General features: G+C 41.2%; 1 protein-coding gene across 2 annotated transcripts in view; it reads right to left on the bottom strand.

The window, feature by feature from the left end:
* Positions 1–14801, bottom strand: part of PCNX1 (pecanex 1) — a 205961-nt gene extending 191160 nt beyond the window's left edge. The window contains exon 1 of one of the 2 annotated variants that reach the window (XM_017528758.2): positions 14194–14801. In XM_017528758.2, coding sequence (XP_017384247.1) covers positions 14194–14346 — 153 coding nt within the window. In that variant the 5' untranslated portion in view covers positions 14347–14801. The remainder of the gene's footprint in view (positions 1–14193) is intronic. The other variant, XM_017528759.2, reaches the window with a different exon arrangement.
* Between the last annotated feature and the right edge of the window lie 6922 nt (positions 14802–21723).

A 21723-nucleotide genomic window follows, 5' to 3' on the forward strand; every position in this document is an offset into this window, starting at 1 on the left:
AACAACTCCTGCTCCAAATGTACCAAAAGACAAATTATAAATATTGCCTGAAGCATTTGGGGCGATGTGTCATAATGTTTGTAACATACTGTCAACTGAGTCAAGATATGTGTGTGGGAGAGACAGAGTATGTACAGATAAATAATATACATGTGTATATAGTTGAAACAAACGTGCTTTTTCAAAAAGGTTCATAATAGTGGAATCTAGGTGGAGCATTCTATTTTCTTGTACATTTGAAAATCGTCATATCCAGAAACTGCAAAAAAGATCACTTCAAGTGTATTTTTCAGTAACACATCCTGGTATTCTTCAATATTCCTGTGACATTAGGGACTAAAATAACTGTTTTTGATAATAAAGCATATTTTGTTAAGATTAGCTATCTTTATTTTCACTTTAAAAATATCTTTAGCAGCCAGGGCAACATAGGCAGATCTTGTCTCAACAAATATTCAAAAATTAGCCAGGCATATTGGCTCACACCTGTATTTCTAGCTACACAGGAGGCTAAGATGGTAGAATCACTTGATATGTAAATCAAATATAGATGAAATTGAGGATTTCATTACTAAAATGCCACAACCCAAAATTCCTCTTTATTCCTCATCCAAGTTCATTTCAGTTTTGTGATAAGGGTCATGAGGGTCTGTGATGCTTATGGAAATTATGTGTAATGTATATTTATGGCATAAATAAAATCCTGCTGAGTGAAAATGAAATTGGTTTATTTAGGTTTTCTGAATTGTTTTCACATCCTTTCTTCTAGTCATTCCAGATACATACCAGGAATGATGTTATAAGCAATATTCTCAGAAGTTAAAAAACAACTCACTGAGAAACCCTTAATGTGTTAAATAAATTAGAATAAAATACTTGATAGCAGAGCAAAACGCTACAACCCATTCTTCTCATAATCTTTTCCCTAGAACAAAGATTCATTTGCCCAGTGGGAAAATTATGGAAATGCTATTCCAGCAAAAATAACCTCATAAAGGTTCCACCATAAGGCCTACCACAATGCCCGGCACACAGTAAACGTTCTGAACGTATGAATATCCTCTGCATAAAGCATTCTAGGAAATAATTATATCCTCCTCCCAATTCCTGAGCACTTTATGACACATAAGAGATTAGTCACATTCTACCTTACTATATGGCTGTGTACTTGTCTCAAAGCCTCAATATATAAATTAGGAAAAACAGCATTATGCAGGGAGCCAAGAGACAGGTGTCCATACTGCTACAAATGAGGTCTAGTCTTTTTCATCTTAGAATTATTTCATTTTATGAAATTTGTCTTATGTGAAATACCTTAGTTTAAAAATAGCCTAATATAGGTTAATGGTTAACCTATATAAGGTTATTCAAAAATATTCAGAATACTCTCCCTCTTTCATCCATCTAAAATGTATCTACCACAAATGTAAAACCTTTTACTAATTTTTCTCATAAGATACATCTGACAAATTGTTATACATTGTATAAATCCTCAGTGAACAAAATTCCGGCCTGTTTAAGGAAAAGAAGAAAACCATAGTAAAGATGAGAATAAATGCAACACAGTATCCTAGATTGGATCTTGAAACAGAAAAAGTACAACCGATGAAATCCAAATAAAGTCTATAGTCCATTAACAGTACTGCACTAATGTTAATTTCTGATTTTTTTTGAAACCATGATTATGTAACATTTTAATATTAGAGGACACTGGGTGAAGGGTAAAATAGTAAACAGGAACTCTACTATCTTTGCAACTTGCATATAAATCTAAAATTATAACAAAATGTAAAGTTTTAAAGATTACAACTGCAATAATCATATCTGTTGAGTATATGTCCAGACAACACTCAAACAAGGAGGAGGGGTAGGAAAAGGAAAACATCCAGATAAGTGATTCAAGCTTCTCAAATTTGTGACTAATCTTCCTGCCTGTTCTCAGGGCAGTTGGCGCCCAGGGTTCTATTTGGCTTGTTCAAAGCTCTTTAGAATGCAACTTTTTCCCCCCTTAAAACCTCAAAGGAAATGACTTGCTTTTACCTAGGTTTTCTTTTTTTCTTGTAACACAAAGCAACTAGCCCTGACAGTGCAAGTTATAAAAGATGCAACTGCTCAGGTTCCAATGATAAAAGTAGAACTCAGAACTGTCTGACAATTCTGCCAAATAAAGCACCTACTATTTGGGGGAGACAAGCAGAAAAGCCAGAGGAACCAGAATCAGTAGCTACTTATTTCACTGTGATTTAGTAAAGTTCATCTATATGCTAAAGAAGTCAACAGCAATCAGCTCTATAGAATGTTCTTTGTAATCGTCTCTTTTCCATATAATTAGTCTGTGCTATTTTAGCGTTACTACTCTCAACTCACCTGCCAAAAAATTCTTACCCCCTCCAGCTTTCCTCAGAGACACAGGAAAATCATTTGATTTAACTCAGATTAAGTAACAGAAGGAGGCACTCAGTCTCTCTCAAAGAAACATTTCTGCTTGTCAGTTGCTTGCTGTGAAAATTAATTACAAAGAATAGAAAAAATCAGATCAAATTTCTTATGCAATATATGTTAGTGAAGTAAACATCCTTAATTTGGACTAAAAAAGTTGAAATTTTAAAAATACTTTAAGAAAAATTTGGTCTACTGTCAAGGACAAAATATTACTGATACTTATTACTGAATGTTTTATCAAATAGTCCATTAAGTCAGGTGCAGTGGCTCATGCCTGCAATCCCAGTGACTCTGGAGGCTGAGGCAGAATGATCACTTAAGTCCAGGGGTTTGAGACCAGCCTGGGCAACATACCAAGACCCCCGGCCTCAAAAAAAATTTAAAAAACATAGCTGGATATGGTGGCACATGCCTGTAGTCCCAGCTACTCAGGAAGCTAAGACAGGAGGATCCACTGAGCGTAGGGGTTTGAAGCTGAAGGGAGTTAAGATGACACCACTGCACTCCAGTCTGGGCAATGAACAAGACTTTGTCTAAAAAAAAACCTACCAACAAACAAACACTACATTGAATAAGAAATTGACAGCAACACCCTGTTTTGGAAAAGTGTTATGTGAAAGTGGGAAAACATGTACTCTCAATACTGTTGACAGAAATACAAATTAGCATTACCTTCCTAGAAGCCTATTTAGCATTTTTAACCATCCTCCTCTTTGCAAAATGCAGGCAGATCTTATTTTGTTATGCTTTGCTTTATGGTGCTTCACGGTGCTTCACAGATACTGCATTTTTATACAAATTGGAAAGTTGTGATAACTCTGTGGAGCACGTCTCTATCAGCAACATTTTTCCAATAGCATGTGCTCACTTTGTCTCTGTGTCACATTCTGGTAACTCTCTCAGTATTTCATACTTTTTCATTATATCTGTTATGGTAATCTGTAATCAGAAATTTTTGATTTTACTATTTTATTTTAGAATTAAAATAGTATAAATTCTAAAATAAAATAGTGAAATCAAAGATTTGTTGATGGAGGAACCATCAACCTTCCCTACAGACGAAGGTAAAGAGTGTTCAGGTGAAAGGAAGTCACATGTCTCTCACTTTAAATCAAACGCTGGAAATGATTAAACTTAGTGAGAAAGGCACATCAAAAGCCAAGATAGGTAGAAAGCTAAGCCTCGTGCACCAAACTGTCAAGTTCTGAATGCAAAGGAAAAATTATTGAAGAAGTTTACAAGTTCTGCTCCAGTGCACACACAAATAAGTAACAAAGCAAAACAGCCTTGCTGCTGATACGGAGAAAGTTTGAGTGTTCTGACTAGAAGATCAAATCAGCCACAACATTCCCTTACTCCAAAGGCCTAATCCACAGCAAAGCCCTAACTCTCTTCAATTCTATGAAGGCTAAGAGGTGAGGAAGCTGAAGAAGAAAAGTTTGACACTAGAAGAAGCTGGTTCATGAGATTAACGAAAATTGTCGCCATAACATAAAAGTTTATGTGAGGCAGCAAGTGCTGATGTAGAAGCTGCAGCAAGTTATCCAGAAGACCTAGCTAAGATCACTGATGAAGATGGCTGTACCAGACAACAGATTTTTGGTGTAGATAAAGCAGCCTTCTGGAAGAAGATGCCATCTAGGACTTTCATAGCTAGAGAAGAGAAGTCAGTATCTGGCTTTAAAGCTTCAAAGGACAGGCTGACTCTTTTGTTAGGGTCTAATGCAACTGGTGACTGTAAGTTAAAGTCAGTGCTCATTGGCCATTCCAAAAATCCAAGACCCCTTAAGAATTATTCCAAATTTACTCTGTCTGTGTTCTATACATGGAACAATAAACCCCAGAAAACAGCACGTGTCTTTACAGCATGGCTTACTGAATATTTTAACCCCACCTTTGAGACCTACTGGTCTGAAAATGATTCCTTTCAAAATACTATGGCTCCTTGACAAGGTACCTAGCTACCAAAGAGCTCTCATGGAGATATATAAGAAAATTAATGTTGTTTTCATGCCTGCTAACACAACTATTCTCCAGCCCTATAGATCAAGGAATAATTTTGACTATCAAGTCTTAGTATTTAAGAAATACATTTCATAAGGCTATAGCTGTCAGACAGTGATTACTCTGATGGATCTGGATGAAATAAATTAAGAACCTTCTGGAAAGGACTCACCATTCTACATGCCATTAAGAACATTTATGATTCCTGGGAGGTCAAAATATCAACACTGACAAGGTGTCTAGAAGAACTTTATTACAACCCTCATGGATGACTTTTAAGACTTCAGTGGAGGAAGTCCCACAGATGTGGTGAAAATATAAAGGGAACTAGAATTGGAAGTAGAGCCTAAAGATGTGACTGAATTGCTGTAATCTCATGATACAACTTGAACGGATGAGGAGTTGCTTCTTACAGGTAAGCAGAGAAAGTGATTTCTTGAAATGCAATTTGCTCCTAGTGAAGATACTGTGAACACTGTTGAAATGACTCTAAAAGATCTAGACCATTACATCAACTTAGCTGATAAAGCAGTAACAGGAATTGAGAGGGCTGACTCCAATTTTGAAAGAAGTTTTACTGTGGGTAAAATGCTATCAAGAAGCATTACATGTACAGAGAAATCTTACACGAAAAGAAGAGTCAACTGATGTGGCAAACTTCACTGTTGTCTTATTTTAAGAAATTGCCACAGCCACTGCAACCTTCAACAGTTACCTCCATCAGTCAGCAACGCTTAGGCAAGGCCCTTCACCGGCAAAAAGATGACAATTCACCAAAGGTTTAGATGATCTTCAGCATATTTTTAAGCAATAATGTATTTTTAAATTAAGGTTTATACCTTGCTTTTTTAGACACAATGGTACCGCATACTTAATAGACTATAGGATAGTATAACTATAATTTTTATATGCACTGGAAAACCACAAAATTTGTGACTCATTTTATTGCAATATTCGCATTATTGCAGTGAACTGGAACCAAAGTTGCAATATCTCCAAGGTATGCCCAAACGCTCATTCTCTGGCTCTTTTTTCATTTTCATCTTCATTTTACAACTCTTTCTTCTTTGCTGATTTCTAAATGCTGTTTAGGCCTTCAAATTCTCTCCAAGGCTGTTTTTTTTTTAATGAGTTATACTTTCTTCCCAGGAGATCTTATCTATATGCTGATAACTTCCAAGTAACTTTTACCCCAAATTTCTCTCCTGAACATTCCTCTTTGACACGCTGAACTAATGTTCTCCAATCTCAAAGATACATTCAAAATTGTTCAACAATCCTACCATCCCTCGATAGTTCACTTTCCCACTCACCAAAAGTAAGAATAGCTTGTCACACTGGGGTGATCTTCCTCAAACCTTAAATATCCTCCTCACCTCCTACTTCACTCTCAACAGAACACACTCACTTTGTCCTTTAAGGAGATTACCTAAATCATAAAAGACGAACCTCAACTTTTACCATGAACTGTTTATCCCTTCCTCCATGAGCATTCATCCTTGCCTCCTTCCATCCTCTTCTGAGGTTATTCCTTTACCAAATGTGCTTTCTGGACCACAATCCTATTTTGTGTTCTTAGGAACCCAAGTTACCTAGCAATTTCTCATTCTCTCATTTACATTCTCTCTCAATATAAATATTCACTCAATATTTGTAAAATGAGTATTTATCAAAGAACATATGCATACCCCTTAATCCAACAAGTCTATTTTTAGGAATTTATACAAAATACCAGTACAAAGATTAAACTACAAGAATATTCACCCTACTATTTTCTAAACAGCTAAAACCTGGAAATGACTTGCCATAACCAGTAAGAGGGAAATGATTAAACTGTAACACATCCCTACTATGCTCTATTAAAAAGCCACTCCCCCGCCCCCATGGAAATATTAACAATTTAAAGTGAAAATAGGAGACTTGTAAACAGTATGATTTCTACTAGCCCATTTTTGTAAGCAAAGAAGTATTTAAAGCTCCAAATATCTTTTTGGTTATGAAAATGTTCTACAGACCAGGGTGATGGAATTACCAATAGTTTTATTTTCTTCTTTTTACTTATCTATAATTTCCGATGTAGACAAATAAACCAGAACAGTTGAACAAAAAGATTTGTCATTAAAACATGGTCTTATTTGGATAAAAGGGTTTTGAGATTCAGTAATTTTCCAATGCCTTTGAGTTCTGATAAAGTCTATCCTCATGTTGACATCTTTATATATACTAGCCAAAAACTGGGAAAAATCTAGCTGCTTATCTACACAAGAATGGACAAAGGTGAATAAACTGTAGTACAGGCATACAAAGGAATATTACTCAGCAATAAAAAGGAAAAGCTACTGATACAACACCGTGGATTAATCTCAACCACGTTATGCTGAGTGAAGGCAACTTACACAAAGCATATACTACATGATTCCACTTACATGAAACTCTAGAACAAGATAAACTAATCTATAATGAAAAAAAGTCAGAACAAGGATGAGGACTGACTCAAAAGGGCAAGCAGAAACTATCTGGAGTGATGCTGATATTCTACACATGCTGAGTTTACACTACACAGATGTGTGCATTTATCAAAACTTATCAAATGATTCGCTGATGATCCATGCCTTTAGAACTCTACCTGACAATGCACCTGCAAGAGTTTAAGGGTGATTCATATAGATGTGTAACTTACCTTACATGTATCTCCCTAAAAACAGGTGGACAGATAGAGGGATAAAACAAATGGAGACATAATATTTAAAAACACAGAATCCAGGTACAATTTTCTCAACTTTCCTATATGTTTGAAAATTCTTTAATAAAATGTTAAAAAATTGAACTCTCGGTCGGGCGCGGCGGCTCTAGCCTGTAATCCCAGCACTTTGGGAGGCCAAGGCGGGTGGATCACAAGGTCAAGAGATCGAGACCATCCTGGTCAACATGGTGAAACCCCGTCTCTACCAAAAATACAAAAAATTAGCTGGGCATGGTGGTGCGTGCCTGTAATCCCAGCTACTCAGGAGGCTGATGCAGGAGAATTGCCTGAACCCAGGAGGCAGAGGTTGCGGTGAGCCGAGATCGCGCCACTGCACTCCAGCCTGGGTAACAAGAGTGAAACTCCGTCTAAAAAAAAAAAAAAAATTGAACTCTCAGTAAGGTCAGTTAGAGAAAGCAAACTACCTAATTGAATCTGTGTATTCAAAGGCTGGAAAAAAAAAAACAGAAACTTTCCTAGTTTTCCAATTACCAAATGATTTGGAGTAATTTTCTAGTGGCAGAAAACACTCCACCTTTATGTAACAAAAGGCAGTAGAACATTTTAGAAATCAACTGCTTTTTTTTTTTTTTTTGTAAATTAATACACTTTTCTACAAATTGACAAATATGGGTGCTTTCTTGGAGACCTCATTTGTCTTTTTTCTTTGAGATTCAGCAGGTACATGTGCAGGTTTGTCACATAGGCATATTAAGTGATGCTGAGGTTTGGCTTCTAATAATACTGTCACCCACGTAATGAACACCGTAGACAACAGTTTTTAAGCCCTTGCTCCCTATCCACTTTTAGAATCCCCAGTATTTATTGGTGCTTTCTTTGTGTCTATGGGTACCCAAATGTTTAACTCCCACTTATAAAGGAGAACATGTGGTATATGGTTTTCTTTGTTAACTATCTTTGGACAGCGTACTATTAATTTATCGTAGGTAATATAATAGATAAGAGCTATTATCTGTGCCATGATGAATTATGGAAATAATTAGATTCACCTTGATCCTAAATATTGAAAATACTGGTAAAAGGCACAAGCTATAGATCTAAAGAGGCCATCCACTACTCATTAAGCTTTCCCTAGGATGGAGAAAATACTCTAATACTTAAAAATCATACGTACAATGGCTAACTTATAGTGCCATAACTTTTCTAGCTTGATTTAAGCTTTCAGAGAAATATAAATCTTAAAATACGAAAATTCCTGCTTTAGTCATCTTTACTAAATCTTGTTTAAAATGGTCTTTAAATACTTTTAAACTGGGGGGAAGAAAATGACCTGACAGCTTTAGAGTAATCCTCACTAATAAAAAATGTATCATTCTAAAGATGATAAAGATAATAAAAGATGTATCATTCTAAAGATGATAAAGATCAGTTACAGAAAACAATGAAAATAACCAGGAAGAAAAAGTTGAAACCTTTATAAATTTAGTTCATGATTTAGTCTGAATATAATCTCTCCACAGATTTAAATGGTATATAATGCTGTACATATCATGTATGTATGTAATAACAGCACAGCTGCATGCACAAAAAGCCCTATGTGCTGCACTTGCAGTGATGTAAGTGTTTTTCAAGGATCATTTTGTATTTTTCAGTAATTTTATATTTGATTTTTGTCTTAGAGACTGACACTGAACCTAACCCCTAAGTAAGTAGCTCTACCATATTATACAGCCTACCACAATACTCCCTCCGCCTCCAGTTGTTCTATATCAGTTGACATATCTAAAAGAGCTTCACATGTATAATAAAAAATTCATTCAACAAGTACTTATTCAGAGCCTAATATGAGCCAAACAGTAATGCAGACACTTGATATACACTGCTGAGTAAATCAGAACTGGCCCCTGCCCTCATGGAACTCACAAGGTATGGCAGTGGAGGGTGTTAGAGAGGGCAAATAAGTAAACACACAAAATATATATATGTTTGTGGTAAGTGCTATGGAAGAAAGTTATGGGATGGAATGATGAAAAAAAGAGAGGGAACCTATTTATGGTTATCAGGCTTGGCCTCTGTGAGGAGATAATACTGAAGTCCAGTCCTCAAAATTAAATAGCAACCAGACTTGCAAAGAGCAAGAGGGAAGAGTACCCTTTCAGAAGGCACAACATGTGCAAAGGTTCTCACAGGAGGAAAAAGCTCAGTGGGCTAAAGTAACAGAAAGAAGGCCAGCATGACTGCAGCACAGTGGGAAAACTGCACTAACTGTAAACAAAGGCAGAGTAAGTTTTGGTGAGGGCTTGATAAAGATGCTGGATTTTACTCTAAGTGCTGAAGAAAATCTTTAAAGAGTATTTAAAAGAATGACGGCTGGTCCGACGGTAGTGGGTCATCAGAACTTATTAACATTAGTGTCACTAAAGTCGGTATACAACCTCCCACTGCTAAATTTGACTGGCTTTTAGAAAAAAAGAAAAAAAAGGAAAAAAGAAAAAAAAGAATGACACAAACAGATTTATGTATTTTACTTTGAGCAAAAAGTGTTAAGATTTGCTCAAAAGCGAGGGGTGGGGGATAAGCAACTAATACAAGACTAACATTAACTAACATGACAGAGGGAGGAAAAATGTTTTGTGGCAGTGTTTAGGGGGGAATTCAGAAGCTTTTAGGCATGATACCTTTGAGATGCCTGTGAGACAGCCAAGGGTTATGTTGAGTAGCAGCTGGATGTAAGTCAGGGGCTGGAAGTTAGAAATACTGACCAAGTTATTTAAACTTACCTAGAGTGTTTATAAAATATAAATCAATTGGCCACACTCTGGATCTACTGAATAAGAAAGGGTTTGCACATCATTAACATTGTCAAGTGATTCTGATGTCAACTGGGGTCTGGAAACCGCTTATGTAATAAATTTTAATGTTCTATTTCATCACCTAGGGATATACCGCTTTATAAAGCAAAGAATATATTGAGTAGAATGTTATGAAAATGATTTGACTTAATAATCCCAGAGCTATTTAGGCTCCTCCAGTCATACAATATTATAGAGGAAACACTTCTAATTAGCCATTTTTTCAAACGACATTTGCTGAAGGCCATTCTGAAGGTAAATAATTTCTTCTATTTTACAAATATTTTCTTGCAAAACACCCATGAAATATCTTACAAATTAGTACATCAAAGTTCAGAAAGATGGAGTCTTGTCCAAAGTATACACAATCAATAACAAAGCCAAGATTCAAAAATCAAGACACTAATTCCAATCTGCTTTCCACCATACAAAAATGCCACCCATCCCCAAAAAGCTCATCATCTGTGACACGTACAAAAATAATTGTAACTAGATAAAAAAAGAATGAAGCTGGGCGCAGTGGCTCAAGCCTGTAATTCCAGCACTTTGGGAGGCCGAGGCAAGCGGATCCCAAAGTCAAGAGATCGAGATCATCCTGGCCAACATGGTGAAACCCCATCTCTACTAAAATACAAAAATTAGCTGGGCGTGGTACTGAGAATCTGTAGTTCCAGCTATTTGGGAGGCTGAGGCAGGAGAACTGCTTGAACCCCAGAGGTGGAGGTTGCAGTGAGCCGCGATCACGCCACTGCCCTCTAGCCTGGCGCCTAGCGACAGAGCAAGACTCTGTCTCAAAAAAAAAAAAGAACAAGTACCTTAAGGGAAACAGGACAATAAGAATTAAGCAAAAATTATTTCTTCATTTTCACTACTTAAAAGTTTTTAAACTGCAGAAACTATATATTCCACCACTCATCCACAAGCGCTCCTAAATAGACAGCGTACGTTTTTGAATCATATACAAGAAGTCCTGGACTGTTTCCTAACTCACTGTACAATCTCTCCACAGATTTAGGCACTTTTGGGGGATATAAATAAAAGGGAGCCTGTACACTGACTTTGGCTTCAGAAAGCTCTGTGTAGACCCCAGCTCACAATCCACCCACTAACAGCAAAACCTTGTGAAGACACAAGGTTAAAAAACCTATACATATACTTTTTTTTTTAACATATACTTTTAAAATAGTCATTATCACTTACAGTTATTGTAAGAGCATGCAAATAGTAACCTATGGCTGTCTGAGATTTTAACACAAAATGTTGGATTCTGCTTTATTTTAGGTATGTACTTCAAACTATCTATCTACCTTAATACTGTGCTACTAGTGTGTTTCCTAAAATGTTTACAAATCCTCTTTGCTGACCACCCCTGGTCTAGGATTCATCCCTTGACTACAAGATCAGGGTCCTCTTTACTTACCCTTTCCTAACAGTTCTAAAGCTTGTAACAACTCATTACCCCCGGGGGCTAGATTTTTAAGTTCCTTGAAAGCAGAAGCTATGTCTCGTCCAATTCTCATTCATTCACCTGAGTACTACCCTGTGCTTTACACTAATCTAGGTCCTAAGAATACAGTAGTGAACAAAACCAAGTTCCTGCCCTCTCAGAGCTTATACTCAAATAAGACAGACATAAAAACAAATAAATAGTTATCAGTTAGGAATAAATGCCATACTATTTTAAAAGGGGGTAGGTGGGTTACTGAGCGTTGTGAGAGCTGCGGAAGTTGCTATTTTACATAGAGAAAGCCTCACGTACATGAGAACCTGCAATAAGTGGAGCAGCCACACAGGTATCTGGAAGAGAGGAGTCATCTAGACAGAGGGAAAAGCAAGCACAAAGGCGCTGAGGCGGGAACATACTTCTTGTGTGGCAAGAAGAGTAAGAAGGCAAATGTGTGTGTGGTTCTAAGGATAGAGACACATGAGAGGGCAGGCTCTGAGAGCAGAAGAATGACATGATCTGAAAGAATCACAGAGGCTTCTGTGTGGAGAATAAAGAACAAAAGCAGTGAGCCTCATTAGAGCACTGCAATAATCCAGGAGAGAGAATGGTAACGAACCAAGGGAATGATGATGGTGGTAGTGGTGGTGATGGAGAAGGAGGTGGAAGAGGAGGAGTTGGAGTTGGAGGAGTTGGAGGAGTTGGAGGAGGAGGAGGAGGAGGAGGAGGAGCAGCAGCAGCAGCAGCAGCAGCAGCAGCAGCAGCAGCAGCAGCAGCAGCAGCAGCAGCAGCAGCAACAACAGCTGGAGTCTGGTTAGGTTTTGAAGATAGAGCCCACAACATTTGCTGATGAACTGTATGTGAAGAAAGAGAAAGAAAAGAATCAATGAGAGTTTTTAAAAGGTTTGGGAGTGTGGGATTCCCATTAGTATAAGAAAGTCAGAAGCAATCTCAGAAAGTGTCCAGTACATAGTAGACACTCAAATATTTGAGAATTCAGTTTAACTTAACTCCCAAAATGAAGCAAGTAAACTCAATGTATTGGTTTCCATTTGCTCTAATATTCTTTGAGTAACATTTGCTAGTTACACAAAGAGACTTAACCATGACCACACAGTTTACTGCAAGTGTTAACAAAGAAATCTTACACTGGACCCAGCAACTAATCCTCACCTCTCAAAAATCATTTTCAGATTTCAATCTACGATTCTTCTGGACATAAAAGAAATCCGTTTTGAAAGTTTTGTGACAGCCTGAGGATTCTTACACCCAAAGTAATTAACCCGTTCATTAATGATGTCGTATTCCTGGAAGGTATAGTAGTGCAAATAGAACTCTCTAGGCCAGAATTAATTGAAAATTATAACACTTCATGATAAATTTTCAGAATGCAACAAGACTGAACAAGTCCCTCTAATGAAATAAGCCACAAGACATCAGCATTTCTTAATGGCTTTTTTTAAAAACCTCAAACAACAAGTCTCTTCAAAACAATTTCAATGAAAAATGTGAATCTGTTTGAGAATGTGAAACGCAGCACATCTTCCCCCAAGCAGACACTTTTCCTGCCAAGTAGTGAAACTAAGCTTCACTGAGGGAAGAATTGGGTGTCCTCACCTTTTGCACTTCTCATAGTGGTATTCCTGAATTTTCTAACTCAACACCCTGTGTCTAGCTCCACGAAGAACCCCAAAGTTAGCAGAAATATATTCAAAGGAATTCTCCTAAAATAGAAAGTTCAGATCCTTTCCACCCCTCCGACTACTTTAAAATTTTATATGAAGGTTTAAGTATCATTTCTGTCCACATGAGTTTCCCTAACGCCCCACCTAACCTAAAACGCTTTAAAAACTGCAATTAACAACTTTCAACGCCGCTTTAAAAACACAGATGATTCAGAGGAGCTGATCGCACCGAATTCAGCAACAGGCAGTACTCTCCCTACTCCTATCCGCCAAAGGCCTTGAACCAACCCAAACAAATCCGCTGAAATGCCAGCCAGATTCCCCGTATCTCCCCGCTCCCTTCCCCAGGGAGGCCAGGAAGCACCACGGCCACCCGACACGGGACTGAACAAAAAAAGAACCGCTGGGAACGAAGCACAACGGTTTTGTGTAGGCAGGAAGGTTCCAAGCCGGGTTTTCCACCACCACCCAGGACCAAGAACGAGCCCGGACGACCCCACACACACACACTCAACGCAGAGCCGCAGGGTCCCCCGCGCTCCCGGGGCTCCGCACGCGGATTAGCGGCGAGGCGGCGGGCGGCCTCTCCGGGTCGTCCGGGGAGCCCGGGGCGAGGGCGGCGGCGGGGGCGGGCAGTGCTGGGCGCCCCCGGGACCCAGCGTGCCAAGGATGGATGCGGCGCCCGCTAAACGCGCAGAGCGCTCGACGCCGGCCACAAGCCCCACGGGCGGGGGTCCCCGGCGGGGACGGCCTACCCGGGTGGCCGCGTGACGGACCCCCCCCCCAGGAGGAGTCTAGGACGCTGCCGCTTCCCAGTGAGCGGGCGGGGGCGGCCGGCGCGGGCTGCCGGAGACTCGTTGCTTGTTTCATCGCCGAAACCCTGGAAGCCCCGAAGAGAGGAGTGGGGAGCACTCCCCGAGGGGAAGCGGGGTTGCTCACGCCAAGCGGGTGGCGGCCCCCGGGGAACTAGAGCCCCGGGAAAAAGAGGAAGAGGGCGCGACCCCAGCGCCGCCCCGCCGGCCCGCGGGGAAGGAGCCACCCGCTCCCCGCCCCCACACTCACCATGTAGAGGGTGAAGGGCAGGCCCAGCAGAAACAGCCACAGGTAGAGGTGCAGCGCGTTCACGAAGGTGGCCTGGTGCGGGTCGTAGTACCAGCCCCCGCTGAGCGCGGCCCACACCCCCTGTCGGAGGATCTGCAGCGTCTGCGACCCCATCCCCACCCGGCGCCGCCGCCGCCGCCGCCGCCGCCGCCGCCGCCGTCCCCGCCCCGGCCCCAGCTCGGCCTCGGTCGCCGGAGCCTGCAGCTGCCCCGTCTATCCCCCTCCGGAGCTCCGGGAGAGCGAGCCGGCGCCTCGGCGGTCGCTGGTGCCGCTGCAGGAGGAGGAGGAGGCAGCGAAAGAGGAGGAGGAGACCCGGGAGGAGGAGGCGGCGAGCGGCGGGGCGGAGGACGGCGGAGAGGAGGAGACCGGCCTCCTGAGCGCCGCCGCCATCTTGTCTCCTAACACCCAGAGCCGCGGCCAGGCCCCCGCCACCCGCGGCCCGCCAGCGCCCCCGTCGCCGCTGCCGCCGCCGCGACCCCCGCCGGCCGCCACCCCTGGGCCAGGCGGAGAAGGAGGCCCGACGCCCGGGAGCGACGGGGAGGAAGCCGCGCCCCCTCCAGCTCCTCCTCTCCGCTCCCTCCGCCCCCTGGGCCGGTCCCGGCCGGAGCGTGCCGCGCCTGGGCCGCCGCGGGCGCCTCCTGTCGACGTCCCAGAGAAGCGCGCGCCGACGCGGCCCGGGGTCAAGGCCCGGGAGCTGCGGAGGTGGCGGAGACGCGGTGGGGGAGTCCAGGGTCTGCCCCTGGTAGACCCGCTGGCAAGCTCACCTACCAGTCTCTAAACGGGGTCTTTCCTATTCCGAAACTAACAGATATTGACTCCAGAAACTTGTCCTGGCTGTCGTTTATGATATTTATCAAAGACCTCAGAACAACTGAAGCTACTGTCTGAGATACTCACTGAAGGCCTGGAAGAATTGGGTACGGCAGATGACATTGTTGAAAAGTCACAAACGCACCCAAGTTGAGCAAGCACTTGTTGGCCCGTGTGTGAAAAAATAGCCATGTCCAGATTGGGAGAATTTACTACTTCCAAAGACAAGTTAATAGAAGTGGCACGAGACATGAAAGTACGGAGTGGACAGGTTGTCATTTGTACTCGGTGATTGTATTTTTAAATGTGCTGTAACTAGTAGCCATTTTTATCAATGGGCCAATCTAAACAGGGTTGAAAAAGATTAACTGTGATTCTACCTCAGACTCCAACAGTGTCTTGCAGGTCTCTTTTTATAGCTGTGAAAACGGAATCATTCTTGGCTCTGTGTAATGTTTATAAGGCGTGTCTGATCTCATTGAATAAAATTTTCTTAAAAAGAGTTTGAAGTTTGGGTTTATTGAAGTTTGACTTTGATGGCAATAAAAGTACTTTGTATTCCCAGATTAAAGTTGCTATAATTAATGAGGGAAACGAGAGACAAAGGAAACTAGTAATATTTTAAGAAGAGTAATGAAAAACCATCACAATACCTCCCAGTGCCATACCACTTTATAGCTGCTCAAACACTATCACACCCATTTCATTCAGAACTTCAGGACAATCCTTTGGGGGCAGCATAGCAGCTGTTGTTATTTTATGGATGAGAAAACCTAAACTCAATTAAGTAAGTGATTGGCCAAGTGCTTATGGCCACTTATTCCTCATAAGCAAAAAGTGATTGAGAACTCTAAAACCAGCAGTCACCATAACTGCATGAACTGAACTTTGGAAGTTCATTTCTCAAGGCTCTCCACCTCATCCATTTCAGGTAAAAGTCTGAACTGACTAAGAACTGCTCAGCACCTTCTGGTTATCTGTGACTAGCTTAAATATATGAGCAGTTGTCATCAAAGGGCAAATTCTTGGGGCAGCGCTCCATAGAAACTCTATGGGGTGTGAGCCAGCAATCTGTTTGAACAAGCCCTCTGGAGGATTCTAATGTACGTTAAAGGTTTGAAGCTACCACTGCAGAACACCACACCATCCCCTAGCCTTGATTTGTTTATCTCCTTGTAATCACAAAGCCAGAGTTCCAGCAAGATATCTTCAAATTGAGAGACGCAAGTAAACACTGGACAAAATACACTTTAAAGGGTATTCGTATATCTAAAAGCACAATTATGATCAAATAATGCAATTTTACAATTAAAATAGTAGCCTTGAAGCTGGTGTCATAGATACCAGCTATTGCCAAGTTTTCATTTGTTTCCCCTTAAAGGAGACAGGAAAGCTCTCTGAGAAGGTTTTGGAAGTAATCCCAACCTTTCTAACACAAAGGAAGATGTAAACAAGGATAAAATTCCAATACCACATCAGTTTCCATACCAGCAAAGATCTGTTATGGTTTAATATAAAAGGATTAACTGTAATGAGGGTGAGGTGGATGGGGGAAAATGCAGATAGATGCATGCAATTGGAGGCCAACACAGCTGGCGTGATAAACGTTCAGCCAGAATGCGGTATCTGGAGGATATGGAACCGGCAGCAAGCCAGGAAAGCAGCCGGCATCAGGCCTGTTAAACAGAGAATGTGGGTGTTGTAAGCCAATGGACAGCTGGAACACACAGCCTTGGAAAATCCAGGAGTGGGCAAAAATTGGGAAATCATGGCAAGCTTTGAGAAAATGTGTCACTTATAGCAAGGCCCCAGCTTCAGTGCTGGGGTTTTCTAGGTCTGCCCTCTAGTTTCTACAGGGAACTGATGAAAATAAGTAGAATTCAGATCTTAGAGCTACTAGGCAAGTTTGAGGACCCAGCAGAACAAATATCCAAAGGCTGGATCTGGGGGGACAGAGTGAGACTTACAAACAAAGCGGGAGCTTGATACCTAGAACTGGGACCGAATTTCACACTGATTATGGTTGCCTTATGCTGAAGTCCCGAAGTGTTAATATAAAACTCTAGTTGCCCTCCAGAATGACTGGGATTGATCCCAGAACCTAGAGGTGGGAGTCACATGGCAGTAGCCAGCGGGTGAAAAGTGGTTAGCAGGATTGGCAGGCCCAGAGAGTGGAAAAGGCAGTTAGAGACTACATCTTTCAGCTCTGAACTGGTAGGAACATATTAGAAAAAATGCTAATTAACTGACTTAGAGAGTAGCAATTGAAAATATCCAGTGAAAAAGCTGACCTTTCCAAATGACTGACTCAGTCGCTGGGGTGAGGGGAAGAGAAGCAATCCCACAGTGCTCTCAGTAGCTCTCAAAATGTTTATGAATGCTGCCACAACAACCTTCGTATGTTATAAACTAGAAGCTAAGGCAAGAGAGGTTAAATGGTTTGTCCAAGGTAGCACACTCTATCATGCTCATAAAGAGCAGGACAAAAATCCAGGGAACTAATTTTGCCAAGTGTTAACCCTCTTAGCCATGCATAGAAGCCATTAATAATGCTACACTTAGCATGTCAAAGTTAGCAGCCATGACATACTACCAAATCACCATTTGACATTTGCTCATCTTCAGCTAATCCTATTAAAATCATATTTTCTGACTAGCTCATAGGCCTCCTGGGGACTGAGAGTAGTTGACAGCAGATGCTCTCTCCTGCCTGAAAAGGACAAAACTGAATGTACAAAATCTAATAACCCCACCCAAGCCCACCTTGGAGCAGAGTCGTGCAAACTTCAGCTCTGATCAATTTTGTGTGTCAATTATCTACTTTAGACATATGGCCCACATGTCCTGCCAATGATCCAGATGCAGTAAGTATCCATGTCTTCCCCCCGACTGACGCCTTTTCTTTCTCTTAGTGAAACCAACATTTCCAGCTCACTCAGACCTGGAACCTCATGTATCCTTCCCATTGTCTATTCTCCAGTCTCTCCTGCTCAACCCTTCCTTTAGGTTTCCAGATCAACCATTCTGTTGATCTGGCAACATAAGATCAACTCATACCCAGCAGTCTCCTATTACCACCAGTGTCTCCTCTTCTAAGCCATTCTACCTTCCACCAACAAATTAATCTCCCTAATCCACTTTTCTTAAAAACCTTTAATTCCCTTCTGGACTAAAGGGACACTCCTTAGCCGGGCAAAGTCCCCAGCAACCTGAATCACTATATTCTGCAACTTAACTGCTGCCATTTCCCAGCATGAACCCTTTTTATTGGTGAATATCAGTATAACTATGTATGTCTATCAGCCCACTCATTTATTAATTTCTGCCTCTGTGCTTTTACTGTCACCATTTGCCTTACTTAGAAAACATTATCCCTCTACCTGCCTACTAAAATCCACTATGACTACTCCAAACCCATTCTTCTATTTTTTGAACAGCCTAGAGCACTCACATGTTCCACTTGTTTAGCACTTAATTGTGTGCTACTTCATATCCCTCCATCTAAACTGTACATTCCTTGAGGGCAAGGCACTTCTCAGCATGTCCCACAGGGCCTACCAGAGAAAGCTGTTAGCATCAATTAACACTCAGTTCATATACATTGATGAAATAAAGCACAGAAACAAATGGCTTTCCAATTAGAGATTTTAATCTGTTTTTGTCATTCATTTGATAGCCCTTCAACATTTGAAAGCATTTTACCAGCTTAGAAAAGCAGTTCAAGGAAGGGAAAAATAGCATGAAATGAAGGTAAAGAGAATTTGGAAGAGAATGCTGGGCATGGTGGCTCACACCTATAATCCCAACACCTTGGGAGGCCTGGATGGGAGGATCACTTGAGCCCAGGAGTTTGAGATTAGACTGGGCGACATGGGCGGAAACCTCGTCTCTACAAAAAATACAAAAATAAGCTGGGCATGGTGGCACGTGCCTGTGGTCTCAGCTATGCAGGTTGCAGAAGCAGGAGGATCACCTCAGCCTGGAAGGTCAAGGATGCAGGGAGCTGTGATTGCACACTCCAGCTTCAGTGACAGAATTAGACCCTGTCACAAAAAACAAAAAAAGAGAGAAAAACAAAAACAAAGAAGGAAATGAAATGAAAAAAAGGGAAGAAACAAACAATAAGAGAAGCGACTTAGAATTCTTCCCTGGATCTCTTTTTGCCATTTGCTGGGTACTGCTTTATATCACATCAGGAAAATAAATATCAAATGGAAACTTCCCAAATCTCACATAATATAATTATAAAATACCATCATCTGGATATGGAGCTAAACAAGTGAAAATAAAAGACTCTTACTAACTAGGAGATGATTCTTCTTGGAAATCTCAACCCAATCTCTCTTTTTTTTTAAATGTCAACTCCATATGATGAGTAATTTAAAATACATTTTTAGTGACACCAACTAGTTTAGTAATTCTTGTTATGGTTTTGTGTCATCCTGAGAGTGTCTTCTGTTACGTCTCGAAAAACAAATTCACTTTTCTTAAACTTACCACACTTTGGGAGCGGGGCAATGAAAGGAAAGGGGAAGCATACAAGATATGGCAAAACTCCCCAAATATTGTGAATCCCTAAATTAAAAATAATATACCACGCATTGTTTTTCATCTTTTGACATTAAAAGATTCTTCTATGTCAGTTTGATGTCTAATGTGCTTAACTATATCATATGACAGAGCTTATTTATTTTTGTTGTTGTTGTTGAGGCAGGTTCTCACTCTGTCGCCCAGGCTGGAGTGGCAGTGGCACGATCTCAACTCTGCAACCTCGGCCTCCTGGGTTCAAATGATTCTCGTGCCTCAGCCTCCTGAGTAGCTGCGACTACAGATGAGCACCACTACATCCAGCTAATTTTTGTATTTTTTGGTGGAGACAGGGTTTCACCATGTTGGCCAGGCTGGTCTCAAACTCCTGACCTCAAGTGATCTGCCTGCCTCACCCTCTCAAGGTGGAGGGATTATATGCATGAGCCACTGCACCCAGCCTTATTTATCTTTCTATTTCAGCTAAGGTAGCAGAATTCCAGCAGGACTTACTAGGCCAACTGATGTGGCTGGATGATTCTCTGAAGAGTTCACCCCTGTATTAGTAGCTACCAGTGTCATCCAAAGCACCTTCCTGTAGTTAAGTAGAAATGAGAGTTGTCACCTTGGGGGCCAGATGTCTGGCTTCTCTGTCAAGGAGCACCAGGAACATTCCTTGGTGGGGAGATGATGTTCATAATAGAAAGAGCCTGAGGACTGGAATCAGATGAACCTGTGTTTTAATCCACCTTCTGCTACTTTCTAAATTAGTCCTAGCCCCAAATCAAGGAATCCAAGCAGAATTGAAGAGTCCTGGGGAATTCAAGGTTGCAGGCTCATTGCACTTCATTTTGATGGCTGGAGCTTTTTTCTAATGACAAAAACAAACATTCCAATGATGTCATAAAAAGATCTTTCCCTTGGAGATTTTTCACTGCTTCCTTTATGGAAACCTTGACAGTCCATGGGAACATATTTATTAGTTTTTGTTGTTGTTGTTCATTTGTTCAGGGTTTTTGATTTTCAGCAGGGTTTGGTTTTGTATTGCCTCATCTACTGACCAGGATTCAGCAGCTGTTAATATACACAACTATTTTCTAATTATGTACAAATAATATATTTTGTATATACAGCATAGGAGGGTGATATGTAGCAATATAAAACCTCTCAAATCAGAAAAGATCATGATGCAAAGTAAAACCTCCCTGTTCTTGCAGTTTTCTTGCTCCCTTTCTCTCAGTATTTCCTTCCTGTAAACTCATTATATTCTTAAGTCCTATGACAGGTGTTTCTCAATGTGTATGTAGTCCATGGATGACCCCAAGTCAAAATCTTCTGTTAAAAACAGACTTCTAGCCAGGCACGGTGGCACGTGCCTGTAGTCCCAGCTACTTGGGAAGCTGAGGCTTGAGGATCACTGGAGTCCAGGAGTTCTGGGCTGTAGTGCACTATGCCGATCGGGTGTCCACACTAAGTTCAGCATCAATATGATATGGTGACCTCCCAGGAGTGGGGGACCACCAGGTCTCCTAAGAAGGGGTGAACTGGCCCAGGTCAGAAATGGAGCAGGTCAAAACTCCCATGCTGATCAGTAGTGGGATCAGTAGTGCTTGTGAATAGTCAACTGCACTCCAGCCTGGGCAACATAGCAAGACCCCGTCTCTTAAAAACAAAAAAACAAACTTCTAGAGCTAGGTGCCACGGTGCATGCTGGTAATGCCAGCTACTTGAAAGGCTGAGATGGCATGATCACTTGAGCCAGGGAGCTGAGAGTAGCTGAGGCAACATGGTGAGACCACATCTCTAAAAACGAACAAACAAACATACACTCTAAGTTATGGTGCTTTATACATAGGGTATTGAAAAACTTCCTCAGTGTTTAGGTATCCCTGAAATAAAGAATTAGTATAAACACCTATTGTTTTCTATCTTTTGGTATTAAAAGATAGAGTTCCAAGCATCAATGGAATACTGAAGTATCTTTTAATGAAATAATAGGGATTGATCTTTAAAATATATGGTGAAGTGGCTGGGTGCTGTGGCTCATGCCTGTAATCCTAGCACTTTGGGAGGCTGAGACAGCCAGATCACTTGAGCTCAGGAGTTCAAGACCAGCCTGGGCAACAAAGTGAAACTGCATCCCTACCAGAAAAA

This window comes from Cebus imitator, unplaced genomic scaffold (assembly GCF_001604975.1).
Source record: "Cebus imitator isolate Cc_AM_T3 unplaced genomic scaffold, Cebus_imitator-1.0 Scaffold54, whole genome shotgun sequence".
In the NCBI taxonomy this organism is placed as follows: domain Eukaryota; kingdom Metazoa; phylum Chordata; class Mammalia; order Primates; family Cebidae; genus Cebus; species Cebus imitator.